Source organism: Balaenoptera physalus (assembly GCF_965194825.1).
Source record: "Balaenoptera physalus genome assembly, chromosome: 5".
NCBI classification, from domain to species: domain Eukaryota; kingdom Metazoa; phylum Chordata; class Mammalia; order Artiodactyla; family Balaenopteridae; genus Balaenoptera; species Balaenoptera physalus.
In genome coordinates this window covers 128,399,671-128,425,154 of record NC_138884.1, presented here as the reverse complement: position 1 = coordinate 128,425,154, position 25,484 = coordinate 128,399,671, and the positions used below count along the sequence as shown (strand labels likewise).

Sequence of the window (25,484 nt, the reverse complement as noted above, 5' to 3'; positions counted from 1 at the left end):
CCAGTGCAGCGTCCTCTATCTCATCTAAATGTAATAAAGTAGCAGTTTAAGGCCCCCATAGCTTTCTCAGCTCAGCCAAGACTATCAGTTTCCCACTTCCATAATCTTTTCAAGACATTGAATTTTCCGAATTCAGAGATCCATATGTACATGTGAATCTTATAAAACTTGTTTGAAAAGAAATGGCCATGATATGGTAAGAAAATAGAAAAAAATCAAGCCTTAGTGATTATTTTCTTAAGGCGAAACTAAGAAAACAGTCCTGTTATAACCCTTGTGTTAGTTCACAACTGAAAATAAAGAATACTGAGTTATTGGTTTTAAAACAGGTCATTACTTCTGTGGTTTTACAAATGAAAATGTTGTTCTTTACGAAACGCTTAAAACCAGAGCATTACTGCTTATTCTAAATACTTCTATTGTCAGTGGTTTAATAGCCAGCTGTATTAATCTCAAGGCAACAGGAGTTCGTTTTCACAGAGATACCAGGCCATATTTGTCCAAGTGTTTGGTGTGTGACTCATAAGTGTTCCTATGCTATTGGATGACTTCCAGGGCTTTGCCAGATCTAACCTTCTTAGACATTTGAATCAAATTAAGAGTTCCTCAGCTGAGATCTTAGTGGTGTAGTCTTTTCCAAATACAGTAATCCTTTTCCACTCTGAAGCCCAAACATTAAAGATTACCATGCAAACTACCCATGGCTGAAGACATCTTTTAATTAAAGGATAATAAACATTATTGTTAATAATATGGTCCAAATAAGAAGATAGTAAACCGGTCTTTCTTTTCTCTGTGTGTGTAGACTTCTGTTTCTAATATTCTGAGGAAAATTCTGGGCCAATTACCTGCTTATTGTTAAATAGTTAGAAAAGGTCAAAATTCCTTTTAAAAGAGGTAATTAAATAGGGACAATTAAATTTTGGTTGTGACAATTTTAAAACGCCAGTACTTTTATCTGCTATTTCTCTGTAAAGATCCAAGTCATTAATGATTCTCTGTCATCAATAACTTGCAGAAGGGTCAAGAAGATATTTTAGAAAACCCTTATTCTTTCTAAGACATGCTTTTTAATAGTGGATGTTTAGAATATACTAAAATATTTTTTTTCTCATACTAACTCCTTTCTTCCCATAATAAATTTTGAGAACTTATTAAATTGTCTGTGTTGTAAAAATAAAAGATTTCCTTTCCTATTTTGTTTTTATTAGTTCCACCATTCTATTTCCAACATCTGGACCACATCGGAAGAAGACTGGACCACTATGAGAAGCCAGAGCTATCTCTAGGATCATATGAATATGTTGCTACTTTGGATTACTGCAGAGTAAGTGTTGCCAGGACTTCAAGTGTTTATATATGGATGTCAGATACAAGCGAATTACTTTTATATGTCATGAACTGACCTTTGATTCACAAACAAACATTCGGGTGGTGCCATGGGGATGTAGAAATGCCTAAGACACAGATCAATCCTCCTAGGCTGTTAACATGATTAAATAGCTAGACCATCCACTGCAGTGATCATCTTTAAAAACTAAAAAGTGGTGGCAGAAAGAAAAAAATAGGGACTTCCCTGGTGGTGCAGTGGTTGGGAGTACACCTGCCAACTCAAGGGACATGGGTTTGAGCCCTGGTCCAGGAAGATCCCACATGCCGTGGAGCAGCTGAGCTTGTGTGCCACAACTACTGAGCCTACACTCTAGAGCCCGTGAGCTGCAGCTACTGAAGCCCGTGTGCGCTAGGGCCCATGTGCTGCAACTACTGAGCCCACGTGCCACAACTACTGAAGCCTGCACACCTAGAGCCCGTGTTCCGCAACAAGAGAAGCCACCGCAATGAGAAACCCGTGCACCGCCACGAAGAGTAGCCCCTGCTCACCGCAGCTAGAGAAAGCCCACGCACAGCAACGAAGACCCAGCACAGCCAAAAAATATATATGTAAAAATAATAATTTCATTTGTATGTCCCTTTCAGATAGAATATGATGCTAGGTTCTTTTCCTTTCTTTTTTTTTTTTAAAGTTTTTTTTGATGTGGACCATTTTTTAATAAAAATAAATTTATTTATTTATTCATTCATTTATTTTTGGTTGCGTTGGGTCTTCGTTCCTGTGAACGGGCTTTCTCAAGTTGCAGCGAGCGGGGGCTACTCTTCGTTGCGGTGCGCGGGCTTCTCATTGCAGTGGCTTCTCTTGTTGTGGAACACGGGCTCTAGGAGCGCGGGCTTCAGTAGTTGTGGCCCACGGGCCCTAGAGCGCAGGCTCAGTAGTTGTGGCTCGTGGGCTCTAGAGCGCAGGCTCAGTAGTTGTGGCGCACGGGCTTAGTTGCTCCACGGCATGTGGGATCTTCCTGGACCAGGGCTTGAACCCGTTTCCCCTGCATTGGCAGGCAGATTCCCAGCCACTGTGCCACCAGGGAAGTCCCTTGATGTGGACCATTTTTAAAGTCTTTATTGAATTTGTTACAGTGTTGCTTCTGTTTTATGTTTTTTGGTTTTTTGGCTGCGAGGCACGTGGGATAGTAACTCCCCGGCCAGGGATCGAACCCACACCCCCTGTATCGGAAGGCGAAGTCTTAACCACTGGATTGCCAGGGAAGTCCCTCCGCTAGGTTCTTAACGCAGCAGTTTCATATAGTGCCTCTGCCTTATTTGTTTCGTCAGTCATCTCAGAAAATTTTCCCTTCCAAGGCAGAAGCTCAACTGATATGGTCAGTAAGACTATTGACGTGTTTCTGTAGCTCCTCCTCCACTCCAGCTGTCATCGCAGTGATTTAGGCTCTCAGAGTCTCCCTGAGACTATTTCAGCAGCCTGGGATCCTGGCCTCTGGTTTCCTTGCTTTAAAATGTAACCATGAGACTCCCCCCACTACCTTAATCTAAAAAATTAAATTCAAAAATTTAAGTTTCTTTATAAGACCATTAGCTACCACCTTAGCTACATCTTCAGTTGTAGAAAATTCTGGCTCATGTACTCTGAACACATCACTCCCCTGTACAACTCCATGCTTTTATCTAAGATGCTCTTTTGACCCAGCTACCTTTCCATCCTCCTGTTACATCTATACATACCCCACCTAGCAAACTCCTACTTATTCTCTAATCCCTGGCTGAAATTTTATTTTATGTGAGTGTGTGTCAATGTGCACACAACTTTCTCTGACTTCATCATGGTTGTTATTTACTAAATCTTCTGAATTTTTTTCCCATATAATTTGGTCCATATGTCTGTTTTAGCAGTTATCCCCATAGAATTTAAATCTTCCTCTGTTTTCCCTCTTCCTAGATTCTGATATCCTTGGGGACAAGAATCTTGTCCTGGCTGTCTTTACAGCATCTATCATAGTGCCTGCCACAGCGTAGGCGGTTGATCAGTGCATGTGGATGAATGAATGAATGAGCGAGTGAATGAGTGAATGAATTTGCAGGTGGGTCTCTATTCCCAGGGCTGGCTGTTTCCCTTCTCCAGCGTCACAGTGATAGTGACATCATTATGGATATCTTGAATATCTTTCAAATTCTTCAGGGATTTGAAAATATCTTCGTGAGTATTAGTTCAGATTTCGGCTTGTATCTGAAGTACCGCGTGTAGACTTGAAGAAACAGGATCATTCTGACTTACTTCCTTTTCCAAAAATGAATGCCTCCTAGTGCCCAGTCCTCAGAAAGCAGCCTCTGACCCACAGTCTTTCCTATATATTTGCTAGGGGACCAGTCCATGTTGTGTTGAATATAAATTACAAAGAACATTATTCCTAACTAGAAGTTTTTTCAACTGAGTGGATTTAAAAATGTTTTCCAATTAACATACCTTTTGCATTTATTTTAGTGTTTTGTATGAGTTTTTCAACTAGTTATTAAAGAAGAGTTAACACTTTATTAGTTTTAACTGTAACATTTGAACATATTTTGGGAAACATAAGAACATTTTTGGTACAAATGATTTATTTCAGGCAAAAACAAACAAAAAAACCAAAACAACAGAAAAAATATCCTAAAATACCAGTTACTTTTGGACAGTTTATTTGTCCTTTACTGTTGTTGACTGAAGGAGAATGACCAGGCAGAACATAAACATTTGAAGTTCTAATTAAATGTAATAAAGCCATTGTATCTAGTGATGGAAAATTTATTCACTCATCTTTGCAACTGTAGTATAAATCTAACTATGCTCTGAGTTTCCAGTTCTCTGCCAAAAAGGCTATATTATCTTGATTTTATGCTTTTTTAGCAGGAACTTAGGCAGGGAGTCAAAAATCTATTTCTGGGAACAAAAGTCTCAGTATCTTCAAACTCTTTTATCTGGAAATGTTCCAGATGTCTAATTGATGGGAAAGCTCACACAGCAGGCAAGGAACCAAATAAAAACTGTACATTTTGAAGAGTTTTTTGTAAGGTTAATCTTCCTTTTATTATTCCAAATAAGGTTCATAATAAAAGAACTCTTAATATCTTCAAATTTAATTATACCTTAAAATATAAATGAAGAATAATAATGAATTGCCTTAGGGGTTTGGGTGATGAATAAGAGCTTATTTAATTTAAAATTAACATTCATTGAACATTCACTATGTGTGAGGCTCTGTGCTAAGTGCTTTCTATGTATTGTATCGTTTAGTTCTCACAGTGACCTCATGTGGTGAGTTATCACCATGATGTGGGGAAACTGAGGCTTAGAGAGGTTAAGTACCAACCTCAGGCCATACATATAGAAAATGATGGAGCCAGACTGAAAACCATGTCTGTATGACCACAGAACCCCTATTCTCTATCAGTACACTGTGGATATGTAGGCATGTATTTACAAAATCACCATGGAGTTCCCCTGGAAAAGAAGACCCAGCTCTGTCTAATAACTGACAGTTTTTCACTTAGAAGTTTACAGAATATATCTATCTACATATAAAGTGTACCTGAAAGGTAAAATCTCATTCCAAGCCAGCCTGTTTTTTTTTCCTAAATAAAAATGTAGTTTCTCCACTTAATTTTAGTTCACTTTGACATTTATTATATGCCTAGCATGTCCAAGGCACTTTGGCTGTGTTTGTGAGTGATACCAAGATTAGCAAGAATATGAACCTGATCTCAAAGTCCTTACCATGCATAGATCTGATAATTAAAGTATATAACTATGATATAAATAATAGGATAAATGCTGTAAGAATAGAATAGTCAGAGTGCCATAAGAAAACAGATGAGCAAGAATTTATGATTTGGTGGATCAGGGAAGGGTTCTAAGAGTAAGTGACATTTGAGCTGGTTAAACCACGAGCAGAGAAGGGGAAACGAAATGTTGAGCAGAAGCAGTTTCTCAGAGGTATTTGCAACTTACTCCAGTTTCCTCAGGGGCTGTGCGGAGCTTTGCAGATGAGTGATGGGGACCTAGTATAGAGACTAGGATGGTTGGAGAGTATATTCCCTCTTCCCCCAAAACACATTCAAATTCAAATATTTTTTAAAACACTATGCCAAACGAAATACTTTTCCAGCCAAGGAAATACTTTTCTTGGCCCACGCCCACTAGATTGTGACTTCTGGATAGAAAATGTTTTGAAAATTGCAAACACTTAAATTAGTTGGAGGAATGTGTATTGGGGCATAATAGGAAGTAAAGCTGGGAAATTGTTTTGAGACACAGACTATCCTTTTATTTTCCACTAGGCTTGGCATCAGAGCTTTGATCTCTTAGGCTTTTATACATGTTTGCTAAATGAGTATTATGGGGACTCTCAAATGCCAGGCCACTGAAGGATTGTACTAATTCAGTAGGCCATGAGGACAATTAAAGGCAAAGAGGGAGTTGTTTCCATTAATCCATCCACCCATCTACACATTCATTCACTCATCTAACAGTATTGAGCACTCTCTTGAGCCATGCTCTGTGCTTGGCTCTGGGGACTCAGTAAACGTCCTGTCCTCAGAGGCAGTAGCCTTGGGATCTTTCTTGTGCCTTGGATAGTTTATTCTGACAGCAGTCTGTATAATGAGAGGAGGGAGATTGGAGGTAGGGAGGTAGGTATTAGAAGTTAATGTAGTAGTCAAAACAAGAGAAAATGAGGGTAATATAACAATTCCTCAAAAAATTAAAAACTGAATTACCAAATGATCCAGCAACTCTCCTTCTGGGTATATACCCAAAATAATTGAAAGGAGAGTCTCAAAGAGATATTGTCACACCCATGTTCATAATAGCATTAGTCACAATAGCCAAAAGGTAGAAGCAACCCAGGTATCCATAGATGGATGAATGGATAAACAAAATGTGGTATATACATACCATGCAATATTATTAAGCCTTAAAAAGGAAGGAAATTCTGACATATGCTACAACACGGATGAATGTTCAGGACGTTATGCTAAGAGAAATAGCCAATCACATAAACAACAACTACTGTATGATTTTACTTTTATGAAGTACCTAGAGTAGTCCAATTCATAGAGACAGAAAGTAGAAATGTAGAATGATGGTTCCCAGGGCTGGAGAGAGGGGGGGAAATGGTAAATGACTGTTTAAAGGGTACAAAGTTTCCGTTTCCGCAGGATAGAAAGAGTTCTAGAAATGGATGGTGGTGATGGTTGCACAACAACGTAAATGTACTTGAAACCACTGAACTGCACACTTCAAAAAGGTTAAGATGGTAAATTATATTCTGTGTATTTTACCACAGTTAAAAATAATTTTTAAAAAGGATGAAAATGAGGGTCTGAATTCGGGTACTGGAGCTAGAAGGAGCTGCTGAGGGCTTCGCGGTTAACCAGGTGTGGATAGTAAGGGAGGTGAACAATTCCACAGAGGAAAGGAGGCGTCAAGCCCAGATCATTCTGGAGGATCATGTTTTCTGTAAGTTCCTTGTAGAAAAGGCCAGCATCGTGGGAGAAATGTTGTCTTCACTTCTGAGATTTTGAGTGTAAGGTGCTGGCGGGACCTTGCTGTGGAGGGGCGCTGTGGTTGATTGGAATGCTGGTCGGGAGCTCAGAAGACAGACCATGAGGAGAGAATCTGAGGGGTCACCTACAGAGAGGTGCTGGTTAAAAATGAGCAAATGAGATTCTGTGATGGAGCATGTGATAAGGAAAGAGAAGAGGGTATCCTTCAGAGAAAGATAACAAAATGAAAAACAGAAGCAGCAGTCAGAAAAGTGGGAGAGGAAATGACACCACGGTGCCTCGGCAGCTGAAAAAGGGAAAGCGGTCTGCCAGGCCGAAAATTGCAGAGATAAGAGAGACTGAGGATGAGAGCTGGGTTTTATTTCAAATCACTGTAGTTTGCAGCCAGGAGATGTGTGAGCTTCAAGATGTCACGGTAAACCAGGTTATAGAGTTCATACATGCTAAGGTTGGCCGGACAAAGCCAGCTGGGTTGAATGGGTAGAGTGATCGATTAAGGCAGCCAGGGATGAAGCCAGTACAGTTGTCTAGGTGCAGGATGACAAACTTCCGGGTGGTTAAGAGTGGGGCTGGGGTACAACATGTGAAAGAAGCATTTTGAAAGAATAAATCAATGGGACTTGGTGATGGAAAGAAAAGAGATAGTCAAATCTAATTTCATGTTTTCAAGCCTTTGGGTTGACGTGTAGTGATGTTATTGATAGAGATATTGGAAGAGAACGTTATTTATAGAGGAGTGATGTATTAGTTTTGCATATGTAGAAAACAAGTTACGGTGAAGCATTCTGTAGAAATGTGTAGGTTGGAGATATCAAAAATATTCAATGGGGAACTGGTGATGCTGAACTTAGGAGAGAATATAAGAATGGTAAGGCACATTTGGATTGGTCACAGGTTTTGGTTTAATTAGTGGAAACGATTGTTATTTTCATTCTATGTAAATCAGCATAAGTTTCTGTTATGAATTAGATTAGGTGGGAATCAGGAATGATTTGCAATAAAAATCATTGCTCACGGGACTTCCTTGATGGTGCAGTGGTTAAGAATCCCCCTGCCAGTGCAAGGACACAGGTTTGAGTCCTGGTCCGGGAAGATCCCACATGTCACGGAACAACTAAGCCCCTGCGCCACAACTACTGAGTCTGCGCTCTAGAGCCCGCGAGCCATGACTACTGAACCCACGCACCTAGGGCCCATGCTCCTCAACAAGAGAAGCCACCGCACTGAGAAGCCTGCGCACCACAACGACGAGTAGCCCCCGCTCGCGGCAACTAGAGAAAGCCCGCGTGCAGCAACAAAGACCCAACACAGCCAAAAATAAATAAATTAATTAATTAATTTTTAAAAATCATTGCTCATGTGGACAGCAACAGAGTTCTTACATTTCTTTGTTGGATGTGGCAAAGCAATGAAGTTTTCAGGTTGATAATTTTCAAGTCCTGCAATTTTTTTTCCTTTTTTCAAATGAAAGACTTTTATTAGAGGAATGTTACATCTAGCCCTATAGTGGACATAGGATGAATTAGTAACTTAATTTGGAGATAGTGTCATATAATTTTATAATTGTAACAATTAAAATTTAATCTAGAACATTTTTTTCATTTATCACAAAATTAAGATTAAATTAACCTTAATTCTTTACTCTAGTGTGAGTCACTAAAGTTGTTTGCCTGTGGTTCTATTTTCTAAATACTCTGTAAGATCCAACTGAAGAATTGCTTCCTAAGAGCTGTTTGAACACCAGCCAGTAAAGGGACCAAAAGCTACAAAACATTTATGTAGCAGCTGCTTTATGTTATAGTGATTGTTTTAAACAGAGAAAAGACCCAGTATTCATGTTTTTTTTACCATAAATATGTAAGGAACAGGTACATATTTAATAATACAGCACAACTTTTTAAGTATACAATTATATTTTAGTATTTAATTTCATATCTTTGAAGAGCTTATAAAGGAAGAGAGTTGAAAATGGTGATGACAAGTTAATGAAGTTTTACTTCAGTTTCAAAAACAAACACTAATTATAGTTTTGTATACTATTTTGGGCCACAGTTTGCCAGGGTTCCAGACATACCGCTTCCCCTAAGGCAGAGTGTTCTAAGCAAGGTCGCCGCAAGACTGTACTCACCTTTGGGGAATTGTGGTAATAAGGTCTTCTGAGCCTTTCTCTGCTAGCTCTCATAATCCTGTCTAATTCAATAGTGGGACCCAGGTCATAGCCTGGAAAATAAACAGCTTTTATCTTTTTTATAGCATCAGAGACTGTTCCAGAAAATGATTTAATTCCACACATGTTATATTAAATGAGCTGTCTGATGACCTTAAAGAGTTTCTGGGTGTTTTAATTTGATTATGAAATGTATGTACATTATAATTATATGTGTGTGATTTGTTTGCTTTCTTGTAGAAGAATAAGCCTCCCAACCCACCAGCCTTTATCTTCATGATTGATGTTTCATATAGTAACATTAAGAATGGACTTGTGAAGCTCATATGTGAAGAACTGAAGACTGTGCTGGAAAAACTTCCGAAGTAAGGGAACTGCCATTCTTTTTGTAACTTATACAATATTGCTGAATTAGTATATTGGCCAGAAAACAAGTGCCGAATGGCCCATTGGTCTCTTTTGCTAATGGGGACATCGGATACTTGTTTATAATTTATAAACAATTACAAACAACATCAAACAATCCTTAAAAACTCAGAGTAATCTTTTGTACAAAGCAGAAGAAACACAACTGATAAGAAATAATGCCACGGTAAACAACATTCAAAAATCCATTCTAAATTATAAGGAGGATCCCAGCAGTGTGGTGGAAAAGGCCTTGGAAGTCTGTTATTCACTTTTCAAAAACGTTGATTTTCCAGCAGAAACGGGTAGTTGCTGGGTGTGGTAGAGAGTTCTAAGGGATGCCAGGAAACTGAACTGTTGTCTCATGGCAGGCCCCGTGGCTTTTTGGCCAAATTCCCTTTTGCCCTTATAGTACCCTGTCTAACCCCTCTGCAGCTTTCCTGCCTCTATGTCCTGTAACTTAAGGGCACAGGGTACATCATGTGTCGTGCTGTTACAGGGGGCAGTGCATAAAAGGAAAGGTGGAAAGGTACATTAGCAAACATGACTATGTTTTATCGTGTACAAACTAGTTGTTTAGGATGGGAACCAGCATCTAGAAGGAGACTTGTGAGCAGGGAGAAAGCTTTCCTTTATGAGAAGATGACATGCTTAAGAAAATAAAAGAGGCTAGAAAAGATTGTCTGAAACCTAGTGTCTGCTCCGGTCTTAACGTCTTCCACCCCTCCCTGTGTTCTGAACATAAGCAACCTCTGTTCTGAAAGGGGCGAGTTGTCCACAGCCCCTAGGTCTCCCCAGGTCCGCGGGTGCCCACTCCTCTGTATTTGTTCCACACGTGGCGGGTGCTTTGGTGCCTGTGAGGCTCAGCTGAGCGAACTCTGGACCTCCCAGGAGTAGTTTTGTTTGTATCCATGAAGCTGAAGTCATAATATTCTCAAGGATGGTTTGGAAAAGCAGTGGGGATGTTTAAAAAACATTGAGGTGATTTCAAACTGAATCCTACAATGAAGAATGAGCTGGGAGCAAGTTGAAGATGGGGCAAAAGAAAGGCCTCTGACGCCTGCCGACTGTTGTGACTATAGTTTCTGTGACCTCATTCTCAGGGACACTTGACAAGTATGGACTTTCTGCCTAAAACGGCATATTTGATCACAGACCTCCCCCAGGGCTGCTTTAACACTACATCTGAATTTTGAACTTGAGTTGTATGAAAGCAAACTACTCTAATTTCTGGAAGTGGCTTCTCTCTCTCTCTCTCTTTTTTCAAACTGGTTCAAATTAGTTTCTCATAACCTATTTTCATAGTCACTTCACCAACCCCTTGTTTCTTTTCAACACACTGGTGATATGAAGCTTGTAACCTGTTGATGCAAGTTATGAAATCACACTGTTAGGTGTCATCATGACCTTTATATCCCATTGGAGCAGAAGTGTGGCTTTGGCAAGAGATGGGGAGCGGGGGGAGAATACTGCTGGCTATTCCCCGCCACTTTTCAAGTAACTCTCTTGAAAGTTTTTATTCAAGCCAAAATACCTTCTCCTTCTTTATCTTTTAAAACAAATCTGTTTTTTCTTTTCTCCCCTGAAATTTATTTTGGGCTGCGTGTATGTATAACTTTATATTTTCGATGGTAAGATTGCCATCAATTTGATTTACTTCTGTGAACTAAAGCAGTCTTTTTAAGGCATAGTATATAAGTCTTGATTAATATCTAAGGTATGTTCATCTCTCAGCTAATCTTTTGAAAAGGGAAAGCCCATTCCTACTCTTTAACTTTGAATTTGCATCTTTGATATTGCCAGGTTGCTAGACTTTTCTGTCTGACTTCTCTGGAACAGGAAAGAAAAGATTTGAAGTGCTTCACTCGTTCCTCAGATCAAACTCTCGGACTTTTTTCTGGTTGTTTGTTTTTAATGCTGCTGTAGCTAAGATGTTCAAAATGCTTGATTTTGGAATATTCTGATTCTTCCAGTTACTAATATCTTCAGTGTTGCTCTGTCAGATTCATTCCATTATAATAATAGGGGCAACTGTTGAGGGAAGGGGTCATTGAAAAATGGAACAAAACATGTTCTTTATTAAGATATCCCTTGTATAACTTTACAAAATTTGTGTAGAATCAAATGAAGGAGAGACTGAGGTTTTGCTTTCTCCTGGATATGATTTAACAGGGCAGCTATACTGTTGAAAAAGAAAATTTTAGGATAGTTCTTTGTTTCTCAAATTTAAAAAGAGTTGTTCCAATGGAAACACTACTACTATTTTGTAATAATGTGAGATGTCCTGATTAGATGTTTACAAAAAATGTTAATTAGATTTTAAGTGAACCCTGTGAATCCCAGGATACTCTTTTCCCATCACTAAAAATGTCCAAAGCCAATGGGGAATAGCAATCCAGATTCTTCTCTGTAATTTTTCTTTTGGGTCTTTTGCCTTGGTTGACTCCAAATTAACTATTAAAAGGAATAAATCCCCTTCAGGACTTGCTGGACATTTTTCACCCTTTGTAATAAAAGGTTTACTGGGAAACAGGAGCTTAACCAGTGGTGTGCTGGAAAACTGGCTCTCAAATAAATAAAGCCTTGATTTGTAGTGTTTGCTCATTGCTGTGGTATAAATACTTCCAGCTGGGCTGATTTTAAACTACCAAGGCGACATCACTCCACTGGAGCTGAGAAGGGATACAGACAAGTAGTTTATCAGTTTGGGTTCTAACTTGCCATCCCAGACAGTGTCCCACATCATGGCAGTTATCCTCAACGAGGCCTCTATTCTCCACGTTGTACTAGACCCTCTCCAGGAGCGGAGAGTGTAAGCCTTGAGCCCTGCCCTTTATTGGTTTATTGTCAGGGATTCCTGAAATGTTAACTAAAAGGCACTTTCTACCAAGAGCCAAATGTGAACGAGTTGTAGACATTTAGGAAGAGGAAGTAAGTTCCAGTTGGTAGCATCAGGGGAGGCTTCACAGAAGGAGGATTTGTGCTTGGCCTTGAAGAGTAAAACTCTAGTAAATAGGGAGCGGGAAGGGGAACACGGATACAGTCTAGTATGGTCGTTGGTTGCGTAAAGTCATACAGTTTTGATTGTGGAGGGGATGTGTGTGTGTGTGTGTGTGTGTGTGTGTGTGTGTGTGTGTATGTGTGTCAAGTCTGTATATGTGTAGTTACAAAGGATAAGGATTCCCATTTCTAAAAATGTTGCAAGAGTCCAAAATGTAAACATTTACCAAGTGCTTTTGGGATTATGAGGATCTATTTAAACTGCCCAGCCATTTATCAAGGCCACAGTGGAGAGCAAATGTCCTCAGTTAGCAACGTAAGTAGAGAAGAAATAGAACAGAGTTTAAAGTGAATAGTTTGTCAGCCTGTACTCTGCTGAAACATCAAGGAAATTGGGAAGTCTTCGGTGGGAACTTCAGACACTTCCATTGTCCTTTCTCTTGTACTCAAGTAACTCTTTTTTTTTTTTAAACATGGTTTTCTGCTTGAAGTGTTTAATTGTTTTTTTTTAATTAATTAATTTATTTTTATGGCTGTGTTGGGTCTTCGTTTCTGTGCAAGGACTTTCTCTAGTTGCGGCGAGCGGGGGCCACTCTTCATCGCGGTACATGGGCCTCTCACTGTCGCGGCTTCTCCTGTTGTGGAGCACAAGCTCCAGACGCGCAGGCTCAGTAGTTGTGGCTCACGGGCCTAGTTGCTCCGCGGCATGTGGGATCTTCCCAGACCAGGGCTCGAACCCATGTCCCCTGCATTGGCAGGCAGACTCCCAACCACTGCGCCACCAGGGAAGCCCTCAAGTAACTCTTTAGGCCATGTGCAAAATGTAGAAACTGAGCAGACTAGGTTCTTTTTCACAGAAGTTGTCCCCAAAGCAAAATAAGTTTTAACTGATATCTAAGGGTCAAAGAAAATGGCTTTCATGTAGCCACTCAGCGCTATGTTATATCCGCTGCTGAAAATGCGTAAGAGCATCATTAGTGTCTAGGTGTGTTTTTTTAGGAGGGCGTGTGGAAGGAGGAGGGGGAAGGAGAGACAGTGAGAATAAAAACTAGAGTCTAGACCACTCAACTCTGAATATACTTAATATAAACTTGAACAGCAATATTCATGCCTTTATACTCCTTTCAGGAACATTAAGGCCTTGTCCTGGAATTCCTCAAAAAAGTTTTTACTAAAAAAATTTTTTTTTACTTTTTGTTACAGTTTTGGAGATTTTATTGCTTTTATTCTCTAGCCATGACCATCACAAATGGTTACCTAATAAGAATTACATTGTCAATTTGTATATGTGATTTATTTTAGTATTTACACTGTATGTTTATATGGTATATAGCTTTCAAAATCTAGCCCATTTCCTATTGAGAGTCTTGAGAATGTGTAAAAAAAAGAATCACACAAGAGGAGCAAGTCCTTTCTTGATAAAAATAGCTGTCCTGTTTGTAATCTGAATATGCCTTTCTCTTGCTTCAGATATGCCATTTGTTACTCTGACCTTCTGGTGACTTCTGAGAGCTTTGTTTCTAAAGACTGTAATAAACCTAGCTTGTTTGTGGGGGGGAAAAAAAAGCACCTTGTAATTGCTATGGTTAGAATAAATATAGTAGAAAAATATGAGCAAATGTTTTCATAATATCTATTCGGTTTGTTACCTAGATTTTTGAGAATTTTTTTAAAAATCAGCTTAAGTTAGTTTTGTAGTATCTCCCATCCCCTACCACTGTGACTCAGTAATATCTATATCCTGTAAACGATAATTAAGACCAAACCTTTAAACATGTCTTCTGTATATTTTATAGAATGTATTCTTACTGAATTTCTCATAGAAGCTGCTCTCTCAGGACTTTATGGAAGAACGTCAAACCCTTTCTTTGTCTCTCACAGGGAAGGTCAGGAAGAGACTTCCTCACTTCGAGTTGGTTTCATCACGTACAACAAAGTCCTCCATTTCTTTAACGTAAAGAGCACTTTGGCACGGCCCCAGATGATGGTGGTGACGGACGTCAGCGAGGTCTTTGTCCCTCTGTTGGATGGTTTCCTTGTCAGCTATCAAGAATCCCAGTCTGTGATTCACAAGTAAATATCGAGTGCTTTATAATTTAGATCCTAATCAGTTGTCTGTTTTTTTAAAATTAATCTTTATTGGAGTAGAGTTGGTTTACAATGGTGTGTTAGTTTCTGCCGTACAGCAGAGGGAATCAGTTATACATATACCTGTATCCATTCTTTTTTAGATTCTGTTCCCATGTAGGTCATTACAGAGCACTGAGTAGAGGTCCCTGTGCTATGCAGTAGGTCCTTATTAGCTGTCTATTTTATACATAGTAGTGTGTATATGTCCATCCCAATCTCCCAGTTACCCCTCCCCACCTCTTTCCCCCCTTGGTAACCATAAGTTTGTTTTCTACATCTGTGACTATTTTTGTTTTGTAAATAGGTTCATTTGTACCATTTTTTTAGATTCCACATGCAAGTGATATCATATGATATTTGTCTTTCTCTTTTTTAATGTTTTGATTCAATCACACATATTTTGTTTTGTCATTAGCAAGGGGGTTTTAACACATGGATTATAAAAGTCTATTATTTATGTTAGTTCTGTCTCTTTTCATTGCAGACTGGTATCTAAAAGGAGGAATTTTTTTTAGTACACATACTCAACCCTACCAGTCCCTTCTCTTTGCTGGAAGGCAACGCAAGGGAGTTATTTCCTGAGTGTGCATGAGAGTATTTGGTGATGATATAGCCACTGTTCCATAATTTATAGTCTAAGAGATCAGAAATGTAGTAAATAGGAAAAAAATCTGTAAAGAGTGTGATTCTGTAAATGTTCCAACCAAATCATAAATTTTGGTGCCAAATCATGCCAGGATATCATTCCTTGAGGAATGACCTCTGAAATTCACCCACAGGTGTTCAGTGTAAAAAAAACACCATATGTATTTAGGCCTGAAGTGTTCATGATTTATTTCCTGATGCTTATTACAAATATGCTAAATATTTAAAACCTTTTGCTCCTTCATTTCTTGCAGTTTATTGGACCAGATTCCAGAGATGTTTGCAGACTCTAATGAAAATGAGACCGTCTTTGCTCCTGTCATCCGGGCTGGCATGGAAGCACTAAAGGTGAGAAGAAGGCCCTTTTAGTTGCTAGTAAATAAATTCTAAAAACACACACACACACACGCACACACACACAGAGGAAGTTTCATCCATGAAAGAAGATACAGCCTTCATTAAAACATGCAGCTCGGTGCTTTGTGACCACCTAGAGGGGCGGGATAGGGAGGGTGGGAGGGAGGGAGACGCAAGAGGGAAGAGATACGGGAACATATGTATATGTATAACTGATTCACTTTGTTATAAAGCAGAAACTAACACACCATTGTAAAGCAATTATACTCCAATAAAGATGTTTAAAAAAAAAAACAAAAACAAAAACATGCAGGTTGCTGGAGGCTGTTCAAACTTCCCTACAAATCTCAGGAGGAAACGGCCCAAACCACGGCTTGCTCCCAGCGTTTACATTCCAGCGCTGTTAGCATCTGAGCAACTGATTTTGTCGGGGTTTCCAGTTTAGCTCCTCCTTTTGGCTTTTATGTGAACTTTATATGATCTATTTTTAAATTATTTCAACAATATCTGAACTACCAGATACGAAAAGAAAAATCTCCATCTCTCTCCTTCCTTGGGGTTTTCAAACATGCAAGGGCAAGGTCGTGACAGTCAGTGACAGAAGGGAATGCTGCCTGGGGCCTTGCTGAATGCCAGAAGCAGAGTGGGGTTGGCCGACTCTCTGGTTGGGAAGCTGAGCCCAAGTGACTCTGGTCGTTTCCATAGTAATAAAGACATTAATCTGAGGATGGCAGAATGGTTGGAAAGTGCTTACTCTTAATCATTATTACCTTAGCACAAGAGTCAAACCACTTTGGCCCAGACAGCTAGTTCCTAAAATTGATTTTTAAATTTTATTATTAAAGTTACATTTAAATTATCTTTTAAGATAAAATGGCTAGCAGTAATAACAAACAGCAACAACAACCCTACAGAATTAAGTTTATGAGATACTTCCACATAAATTTTATGACCAAACATTATAGTCTGGTTCCAGTATAGTGATTCTTGCCTGGGTTCTTTGGTCTTCAGAGTATTCACTCATGGGATCAAAGACTTGTAGATATCCCTCAAAAAGCCTCAATACAAGTTAATTTAACATGAAATTAAAGATAAATTTTACATCAGAAAGCGATTTGGAGATGTTAAGTTTCATCCCATGGAAGCCAGCAGTGATCATTGTTTGGGCTACAGAAAGACTTGGGAATTCCTATTTTATTCCACATTGCTAAGGACAAATATCTTCTGTTTCAATTTGAAAGAGTTTTACAATTGTTGTTGTTCTCTCCTCCAATAAGGTGTCTAGAAATTCATATGTAAGTTTCCTGATACGTGATAAGTTATATATGACGCTACAAGTCTTTCTACTCTGAGAAGTTAGTACTGGGAGTAACACTGTATTCACGTGCTCTCATGCCTGAAAGATGAGTGGATATTCATAAGCCAATAAATCATTAGTTAAGACAGTAGAGTGGAAAGAAGAGCGCGGCATGGGTCTTCTTTAGTTGCTAGTAAGTAAATTTTAAAGAAGATAGGCACATGCACGTGCACACACACACACACACACACACACACACACACACACAGGAAGTTTCATCCATGAAAGAATATACAGGCTTCATTAAAACATGCATCCAGAATCCCAGCTCAAACCAATATATCTTTTCTAAAAGGGAGCAATACTGTCTTGTCACAATGGGTTCCACACTGGCAGTCCACAAGAGGTCTAGAGGCTGCTTAGCAGCTGTGAAAGAAAAAAATATATAAAGCAACTTGTGTACCTGCATTCCACATATCTAAAATGTGATATTATGATACATGACTGAAAACCACCGTGTTCTTATTAAGCATGATGTTCTTCGAGGTTGCTCAGCACCCTGATAACTGTGCTGTCAGTGTTCTCAGCTGCCTGTCATTTGCCAGAGGCCAGTGCATTTCAGCCAATCTACTTTCATGTCTTTTGCATGTTATTTTTTGTTATACTTGCAATTTTAATGTTAGAGTAGCATGTACTTTTACACTGAAGTTTAAAGATGAGAAGAAACTAATATCTAAATATAACTAATCAGAATAACTTTACAAATATCAAAGTAAATAAGTAGCATTATTCTTACAAAGTAGAATGAACTCCCTTTAGAGAAGGTAAAGGACTTTTTTTATAGCTTTTTTTCTTTTACAAATTTATTTTATTTATTTATTTTTGGCTGGGTTGGGTCTTTGTTGCCGTGCGCGGGCTTTCTCTAGTTGCGGATAGAGGGGGCTACTCTTCATTGTGGTGTGCAGGCTTCTCATTGTGGTGGCTTCTCTTGTTGCAGAGCACGGGCTCTAGGCGCGCAGGCTTCAGTAGTTGTGGCACACGTGTTCAGTAGTTATGGCTCGCGGGCTCTAGAGCGCAGGCTCAGTAGTTGTGGCGCACGGGCTTAGTTGCTCCGCGGCATGTGGGATCTTCCCAGACCAGGGCACAAACCCATGTCCCCTGCATTGGCAGGTGGATTCTTAACCACTGCGCCGCCAGGGAAGCCCCAAGAACTGTCTTTATATGAAGATAAGGAGCTACCTTTATAAAATGACACTGTTGGACATAATGTTAGTGGTGCTTACTGCCCTGTGCCTGCTGGCAGATTGCTCTCCCGGCCCGTCTTCACACAGACTCCAGGGCTGCAGAAGACCGGGAAGGCAGGCATGCCCCAAGTCGTGGAGTCACGTATTAAAGGGCGGGAACTTTTTTAAAATGCAGATCTCTGGCCCCACTTCCAGAGATCCTGATTCATTAGCTCCCCAGTTTGCTCTGCTGATTATCCATATTTGGGAACCACCAGCATAAAGAATTGTTATTCATTCTGCAATCTCTTGGAATATCCTTACATTAAGTTAACTCACGAGAAAATTGCATACCTGACCCGTACAACTTCACATTACACTTGCACTAAGAACGCTTTTGTTTAACTATGATTTAATGTCTTGCCCTAAGCTGTTAATTAATGATTAAATTAAGAAAGAACACTATGAAGAAAGTTCTTTCTTGTGTAGAACATTAACTGGAGACATTATTGCATGATTCAATCTCTTACATGGAGAAAGATTCACTAGCTGGTTTCCTAGAGTCGGTTGCTATAAGCAGTCTAACTCATAATGTTTCTTTTAGCTTTAACTACTAAGATACTACTTAGGGTAGATATTCTAATATAACGACTTCTTTTCCCTGACCTTCTTACTGATTTCCAGTTCTTTACATTTGCCTTAGTATTTCTATTGTATATGTGCCTTTAATCATCTGTTTCCTCAAAACTTTTTTTTATAAATAGACCGTTGCCATAAATAACCTTAATGAAAAAGGTTTCTTCTGCATCTTCCAAGAAGATTCTGGGTGATTATAATTCGTTGTATAAGAGCAGAAGCTGCTGTAGTACAATTCGATACTTTCTGCCTCATAGCAACTTTTTCAGGTTTGGATGAAGGAAAAAAAAATTCCAAATAAGATAAAAGTGTGTGTGTGTGTGTAAATGTCTGATGTGTGTATGATAGCTTAGCTGCCTCTGACCGTCACATCATTTCATCATCTTTTCAGGTCCCATGTAGCTAAAAATCAGTAAGACTTAAATTTGTGTAATATACACAAGGGTACTAAAATTCTTGCCTGAGGTCATTATTAGGCTAAGAGCTAACATTTTTGAGAATTTGCAGGGTAATATCTAAATATTGAAGAGACCACATCATTCATTCACTTTTCTTTCCATCAGCAAAGATTGATCAAATGCCTGTGTTTTGTAAGACAACGTGAGGACTACTGTCACTGCTTCTAAGTTGCTCATAGTCTGTAGAAGAGATGTAACTCCGTAATACCACGTGTGATGTTCATTGCTTGTGTTCCCAAAAATAAAGGGGGTGGGGGAGGCAAGCAAAGAGTAACTTTGGGAAGTCCGGGACCGCAGCAGGTCAGCCGAGTAGCTCAGAGTGTTCTGCACGAGAGGCCAGAGCTGAGAGTCTCATTCTCTGTGGGGGGGGAGGAGAAACTGAAAGAGCATCAGAGTGCAATGTTTCTTATTTGTGTCCAAGTGGAGACATTTTAGAACTGGACTCCCCCATTTGAATTATAGCTTTACTTTCTATCAGGTAGATGCCAAGTAAAATCTATATATAATTAGTTGTAATAAACTTTTTGAAGCAAAGAGAGTAGACAAAAACTAACATAAAACATGTGCTAATTTGTCACAAAGATAAAGAGGGACTGTTTGGTAACTTCTGATGCATACTTTCTCAAAAGCCCTTGAACTATCCAACGAAAGGTTTCCATTCCCTATTTTCTGTTGTACATGCTTCCGTGTCCACAGCCTCTTGTACTCTTAGTGTCTTTTTTTCCACATAGTCTTCCAAAATCTGCATCTCTTTCAAAATCTGACACTCATAACTCAACTATATGTGAATTTCTGGCATTGTCTTTTAAGTTGGCCTCAGAACAGTTTTCTGAGTTAGCTCTTACTTCCCCCATAAAACTAGATAAATAGAGTTTGGCAAAATATTGGAGGGAAATGGCCTTTAGTGGTTATGCTTCAAATATATCATTAGGTGGGGGGAATTTATCTTTCAGTTGTCCTAATATATGCTTAAATTTGGTTTCAAGGTGATGCATCACCACATTCCTTCCACAAAAACTTATGGAGCATCTATAGAGTGAAAGGCACCAGACCCTGGGCAGGGGGCTTGGAGAAACACACTGTAGAAAAATCAAGGTCCTTCCTTTTTCATGGAGCCTGTGAGCCATGGAAGACAGTAGAATACCTAAAGTTGTAACACAGTGTCATTAATTCTAGAAAAGTCTTATCTACAAAGCAGAGTAGGGACATAGAGGTAGAGGCAACCAGCTCTGCCGAGGGGGCTAATAACACATCTCTCAGGGGAAAGGACGTCGGAGCTGAACTTAGAACAACGGGTTCTCCAGGCCAGCCTTTCTCAACCTGTTTCCACCATAATAAGAATGACATGTCATTCATCTAATCCTACATGATGCACTCATGTGGGCACAGTCAGATTTTGGTAAAAAGATAAATTTTGTAGGGATTATAAAGCATATAATGCCATAGGAGCTCTTTCTTTTATTGCTACTCATAAAAGATTTTATAAGGATGTGATTAATGAAATAATAAATCTGAAATTAATAGCCATTATATTAGGAAAAGAGATAAATATGGCTTCTTTATTTTTTTCAATATTGTACTTTATTTTTTTTTTCCTTCAGAATTTTACTCCATAGGTAATATTAACTAGGCAATCATGTATGTGTAATTACGATTAACACCATGTCCTGGGTCATTGAATTCTCTCAACAGTATTTTGTAGTTACTATTTTTCCTGTGTCATATAATTAGGTAGCTGAGGCTCAGAGAAGTTAAACATTTTGCCCAGTGTCACTTAGCTGATAAAATGGCTGGGCTTCTAAGCCATGCAGTTAGGAACGAGGACCCATGCTCTTAACTACTGTGGTATAAAGTTACAACGCGTCTGTGAGTAGAGAAGATCTAGATGGATAGAAGAATTTTTGACAATGAATTCTTTAGGGGAATTGGGCAGGCGAGGCACGAAAAGTCAGGGAAAAGATAGACTTTTAAGAAAAGTTTTATACCTTTTCTGCTACTTGGATTAAAATAAAAAGTACTTTTATAATAGTAAAAGTGATAGAAATGAAAAAAATTTAGTCATACAATTGCAAAAAATTTAACGTGTTATTATCAATATTACTGGAAATTTTACTTAGGTTTGGTCATTGGAACTGCTGCCTTTGTTGGCCAAAGTGTTGAAAACATCTTTCTCCTATGTGGTGTGTATACACATATACACACAGTCACTGCCCATGCTCTTCATTCAGCCTTGCCTTCCTTTTTCTTCCTTTTTTTTTTTTTTTTTTTTTTTTTTTAAATTTTATTTATTTATTTATTTATGGCTGCGTTGGGTCTTCGTTTCTGTGCGAGGGCTTTCTCCAGTTGCGGAGAGCGGGGGCCACTCTTCATCGCGGTGCGCAGGCCTCTCACTGTCGCGGCCTCTCTTGTTGCGGAGCACAGGCTCCAGACGCGCAGGCTCAGCAGTTGTGGCTCACGGGCCCAGTCGCTCCGCGGCATGTGGGATCTTCCCAGACCAGGGCTCGAACCCGTGTCCTCTGCATCGGCAGGCAGATTCTCAACCACTGCGCCACCAGGGAAGCCCTGCCTTCCTTTTTATTAATGCTGTTATGTATCAGTAGTTTTCAGTAAAAGACTCGGGCAACAATAAAGTCACTGCTCACTACTGGCCACACAGCAAAGACAAGATGGGGCATGGGTTACACACCCTTCCCAGGGTGTCAGCTAGGGCCCACTCTGCAAAGCATATCACAGTGTCACTCGGTGAGACACATTAAGACAGGGCTAGCCTTGAATTCTCTTCATTTGTTTTTTAAGGAACTTACTCACAAACCCAAGTACCTTATTATTAGTGGCAAATGACTTCACATCTTGCAGCTGACCCAGGCACACAAGTGCGTGCCTCTAAACCACATCTTTGCAAACAACAGCTCCAGGCCAAGGAAAGGGAAAGATGGATTCCAGGCAGAGGGAACAAATACGGAGGAGTGTAAAGCACGTGGTGTTTTCCAGGAAAGCAGGAAGGTTGTGTGGCTGCAACTTCCAGCACAGGGGATGGTCAGGGGCGAGAAGATTAGACTGGAAAGACAGATTCAGACTAAACTCCAAAGGGCCTCAAAACTGTTGTTCACGGGCTGTGTGAGCTCGCCAAATTGGATGAGCCTCAGTTTTCCTATCCTTAACATGCAGACAATACTACCTTCGTCACCAGGTTGTGAGTATTAAATAAGAAATGTGCGCGAAGGGTCTGGTGCAGGGCTGCACACAGCGAACGTTGGTAGCAACACATCTCACTGTTTCCCGGCCTTCCTGCTCCCACCCAAATAAAGAAATGTGGACTTTATCCTGTAATGGAAAGCGTTCAGGAGTCTTAAGGAGAAAAGCCACCTATGTGATCAGAACAGTTGCCTTGAAATTATTTCAAGGCAACAGTGTGCCTGGGTGGTTTGGAGAGAGGCAAGATGGGAGAGGGGCAATATATTGAATCATTTAATTTCAGTAAATTTTGCTTGCAGGTTACCTATTAGCTCCTTAAATAAGATTTTAAATATTTTTAATGCTGATTTGACTTTCATGGAGCCTCCCTGGGCTCTTTGTTGCTTCCCAGGGACTACAGAGAGCGTGATGTTGATCCCGCATTTTTTCCTTTTGTCATCTTGCCTGGTAGCTGGTTCCTTGTGTCTGCTGTTGCCACAGCACCGATGCATTCTTGTGCATTCTTCCTTGAAGTACCCCTTCAGGTTTAATCTGTGTTTACTAATGATTTCAAAGAAGAGCTTGTATTGCATCATGATCCTGGGAATCCTGTCATCAGAGGATCTACCTGGTCCTGAAAGACTCCTGTTGGCTAAATGAGAAAGTATTTTTACTTGGACACATCATTTTAATAGGTGTTTAAAGCATCATGGTATAGAGACCTACATTTATATATTGGCTCTTTGGGGAATTCCCTGGCGGTCCAGTCGTTAGGACCTGGTGCTTTCACTGCTGTGGGCCCAGGTGCGATCCCTGGTAAGGGAACTAAGATCCTGCAAGCCGCACAGTGTGGCCAAAAAAAAAAAATATTGGCTCCTTCGTTTACAACTTGTGTGACTTTAGGCAAATCACTTAGCCTCCCTGAGCCTCAGTTTCCCAACCTATAGAAGGCACAAGGTTATTGTGAGGATTAATGAGATGTATACAGTGCTTGGCTCATAGAAAGTACTTATATTTTACTTTTCTGAGTCCCTTAAAATAAAACTTCCCACCCAAGACTCTTTTTTTTTCCCCCCAGGCAGCTGACTGTCCCGGGAAACTGTTCATCTTCCATTCCTCCTTGCCAACTGCGGAAGCACCAGGGAAGCTCAAAAACAGAGATGACAAAAAACTGATTAATACGGACAAAGAGAAGGTATTTGTAAACAGTTGCCCTTTGAAGTCCATATGTCAGTTCTTAAAATGGAATAAAGGGAGAGGGAGTGTGTGCTTTGTATAGGAAAGGGGGAGAAGCTACATGTAATGTATAAATCCAGGACATTGTATTTTGTAGGAAGATTTTGAACTGTAAATAATTTAGGAAATTGTATATTCCTGGAAAAACTGATGTCTGAAATAAGATAAGGTCTCAAACTTTTTTCATGTATAATCTTTGTAAGAGACTGAGTGATAAGACTATTAGGGGAATGGAAGAAATGGGGGGAAACGCAGAAAGAAGATCAAGGCAGAGGGCGACTGTAGTGGACGGTCCCGTGTGACAGCACTCCTGAGGCATGAAGTAGACGTGCCCGGGGCTCAAAATATGCTTTGCTCAGACCCCCTCTGGCAGTGTAGCCGAGGGGACAAGTCGGGGGAAAGGATAAACCGCGAGGTGAGCATCCAGCCGCGGCCACGTGACACCGACCAAGTTGCCTCTTCTCGGTCTGTGAAAGGGAGGACTAAACGCCAGCTCCCTTAGAGCTGTCGGAGGATCAGAGAACATAGCGCACATACGTGTATCAAACACGGCACACGCCTGGCGCACGGGGTGCTCGACACATGGCCTCCTCTGCGCTGATGATTATCACGGCTCACTTCTTCTCCTGCACTTAACTGGGGAAAAAAAATTCATTTAACAAACTTCAGTGAGAATTCAATAGAAATTAAAAACAGAAACCAGAAACATTATGTGGTTTTCTTTTTTCCCTTTGTGTATCTTTTTCTTCAGATCCTTTTCCAGCCCCAGACAAATGTCTACGACCCTCTGGCCAAGGACTGCGTGGCTCACGGCTGCTGCGTGACGCTCTTCCTCTTCCCCAGTCAGTACGTGGACGTGGCCTCCTTGGGTCTCGTGCCTCAGCTCACGGGAGGAACCCTCTACAAGTACAACAATTTCCAGGTAAAGGCCAGCAATTTGTTCGCCTCGGTTTTCCACTGCTGGTTTACTTTTGGTGCTTAGATCTGAGGGTGAGAAAGCTGTGCCCCCTTGTGGGCAGCCGACAAATGTAAATTCTAGGTCCGATGGAAAAGGATGGACAGATGGTTAAGAATTGCTTGCCTGTTCCCTAAGGTATGGCCACAGACTGACTCATTCAGCCTGAGTTGAATGTCAATGTTAAGCTTCCATGTTGGGGGAAAATATATTTAATATAAAATCTTGATATTTTATATTAAATATATTTAAGGTATTGTTTATAAAAGTGACTATATATTTGTTTTAAAGTGTTATGATATGGGGGGGGTCAGTTCATGATACTCCCCCCGCCCCCTCCAAGCCTGAACTGAGAGACAGAGTCGAGAGACGATCAAAATGCCAGCCCTGGAACGGACCTAGGTCTGTGGGCAAGTGGGCTTGCTAGCGCTTTCCCCTCAGTGAGACAAACTTTACACCGAGGCACGAGGCGGCACAGACAAAAGCGTCTCCTGCGGACTCCTGCCCCTGCTACTGTATTGAGGGCCAGGAAACGTGTGCTTCCTGCAGGCAGGCTGCTTCCCCAGAAAGAAGATGTGGAAGAGGCCGAGCTACGCCCGCCCAGTTCCTTTTCCCAAGCTTAGAAATTGGATATGTCACCTGCCCTCCCCTGAGGAGAAGAGGTTGGGGGGCGCCTCTAAGTTATGTACCTCCAGAGGGAAACATGGAGGGGGAACGAGTGTTCCCCCAACATAAAATGACAGTGTTCATCATCTAGTTGTATTTTGATGAAAGCAGTTATTTTTCATTGCCTAGCTACATATTTATATTAGGAACTAGATGAGGGATTTGATAAGACCAAAGATTATAAATGAAATGACACTGAAAAAGCTTTCAGAACCCTTTCTGAGATTTCTGGATAAAGTAGGTTTTA

The 25,484-nt window shown here is 40.2% G+C and overlaps 1 protein-coding gene across 2 annotated transcripts in view; it reads left to right on the top strand.

Moving 5' to 3' along the window:
• The window catches only part of SEC24D (SEC24 homolog D, COPII coat complex component), a 121,659-nt gene that overhangs the window by 79,019 nt on the left and 17,156 nt on the right, over nt 1–25,484 (top strand). For both annotated transcript variants that reach the window (XM_082462768.1, XM_082462769.1), the window contains exons 10-15: nt 1,212–1,327; nt 9,296–9,420; nt 14,342–14,533; nt 15,490–15,583; nt 23,459–23,575; nt 24,368–24,538. In XM_082462768.1, the coding sequence (XP_082318894.1) occupies nt 1,212–1,327; nt 9,296–9,420; nt 14,342–14,533; nt 15,490–15,583; nt 23,459–23,575; nt 24,368–24,538 (815 nt within the window). The remainder of the gene's footprint in view (nt 1–1,211; nt 1,328–9,295; nt 9,421–14,341; nt 14,534–15,489; nt 15,584–23,458; nt 23,576–24,367; nt 24,539–25,484) is intronic.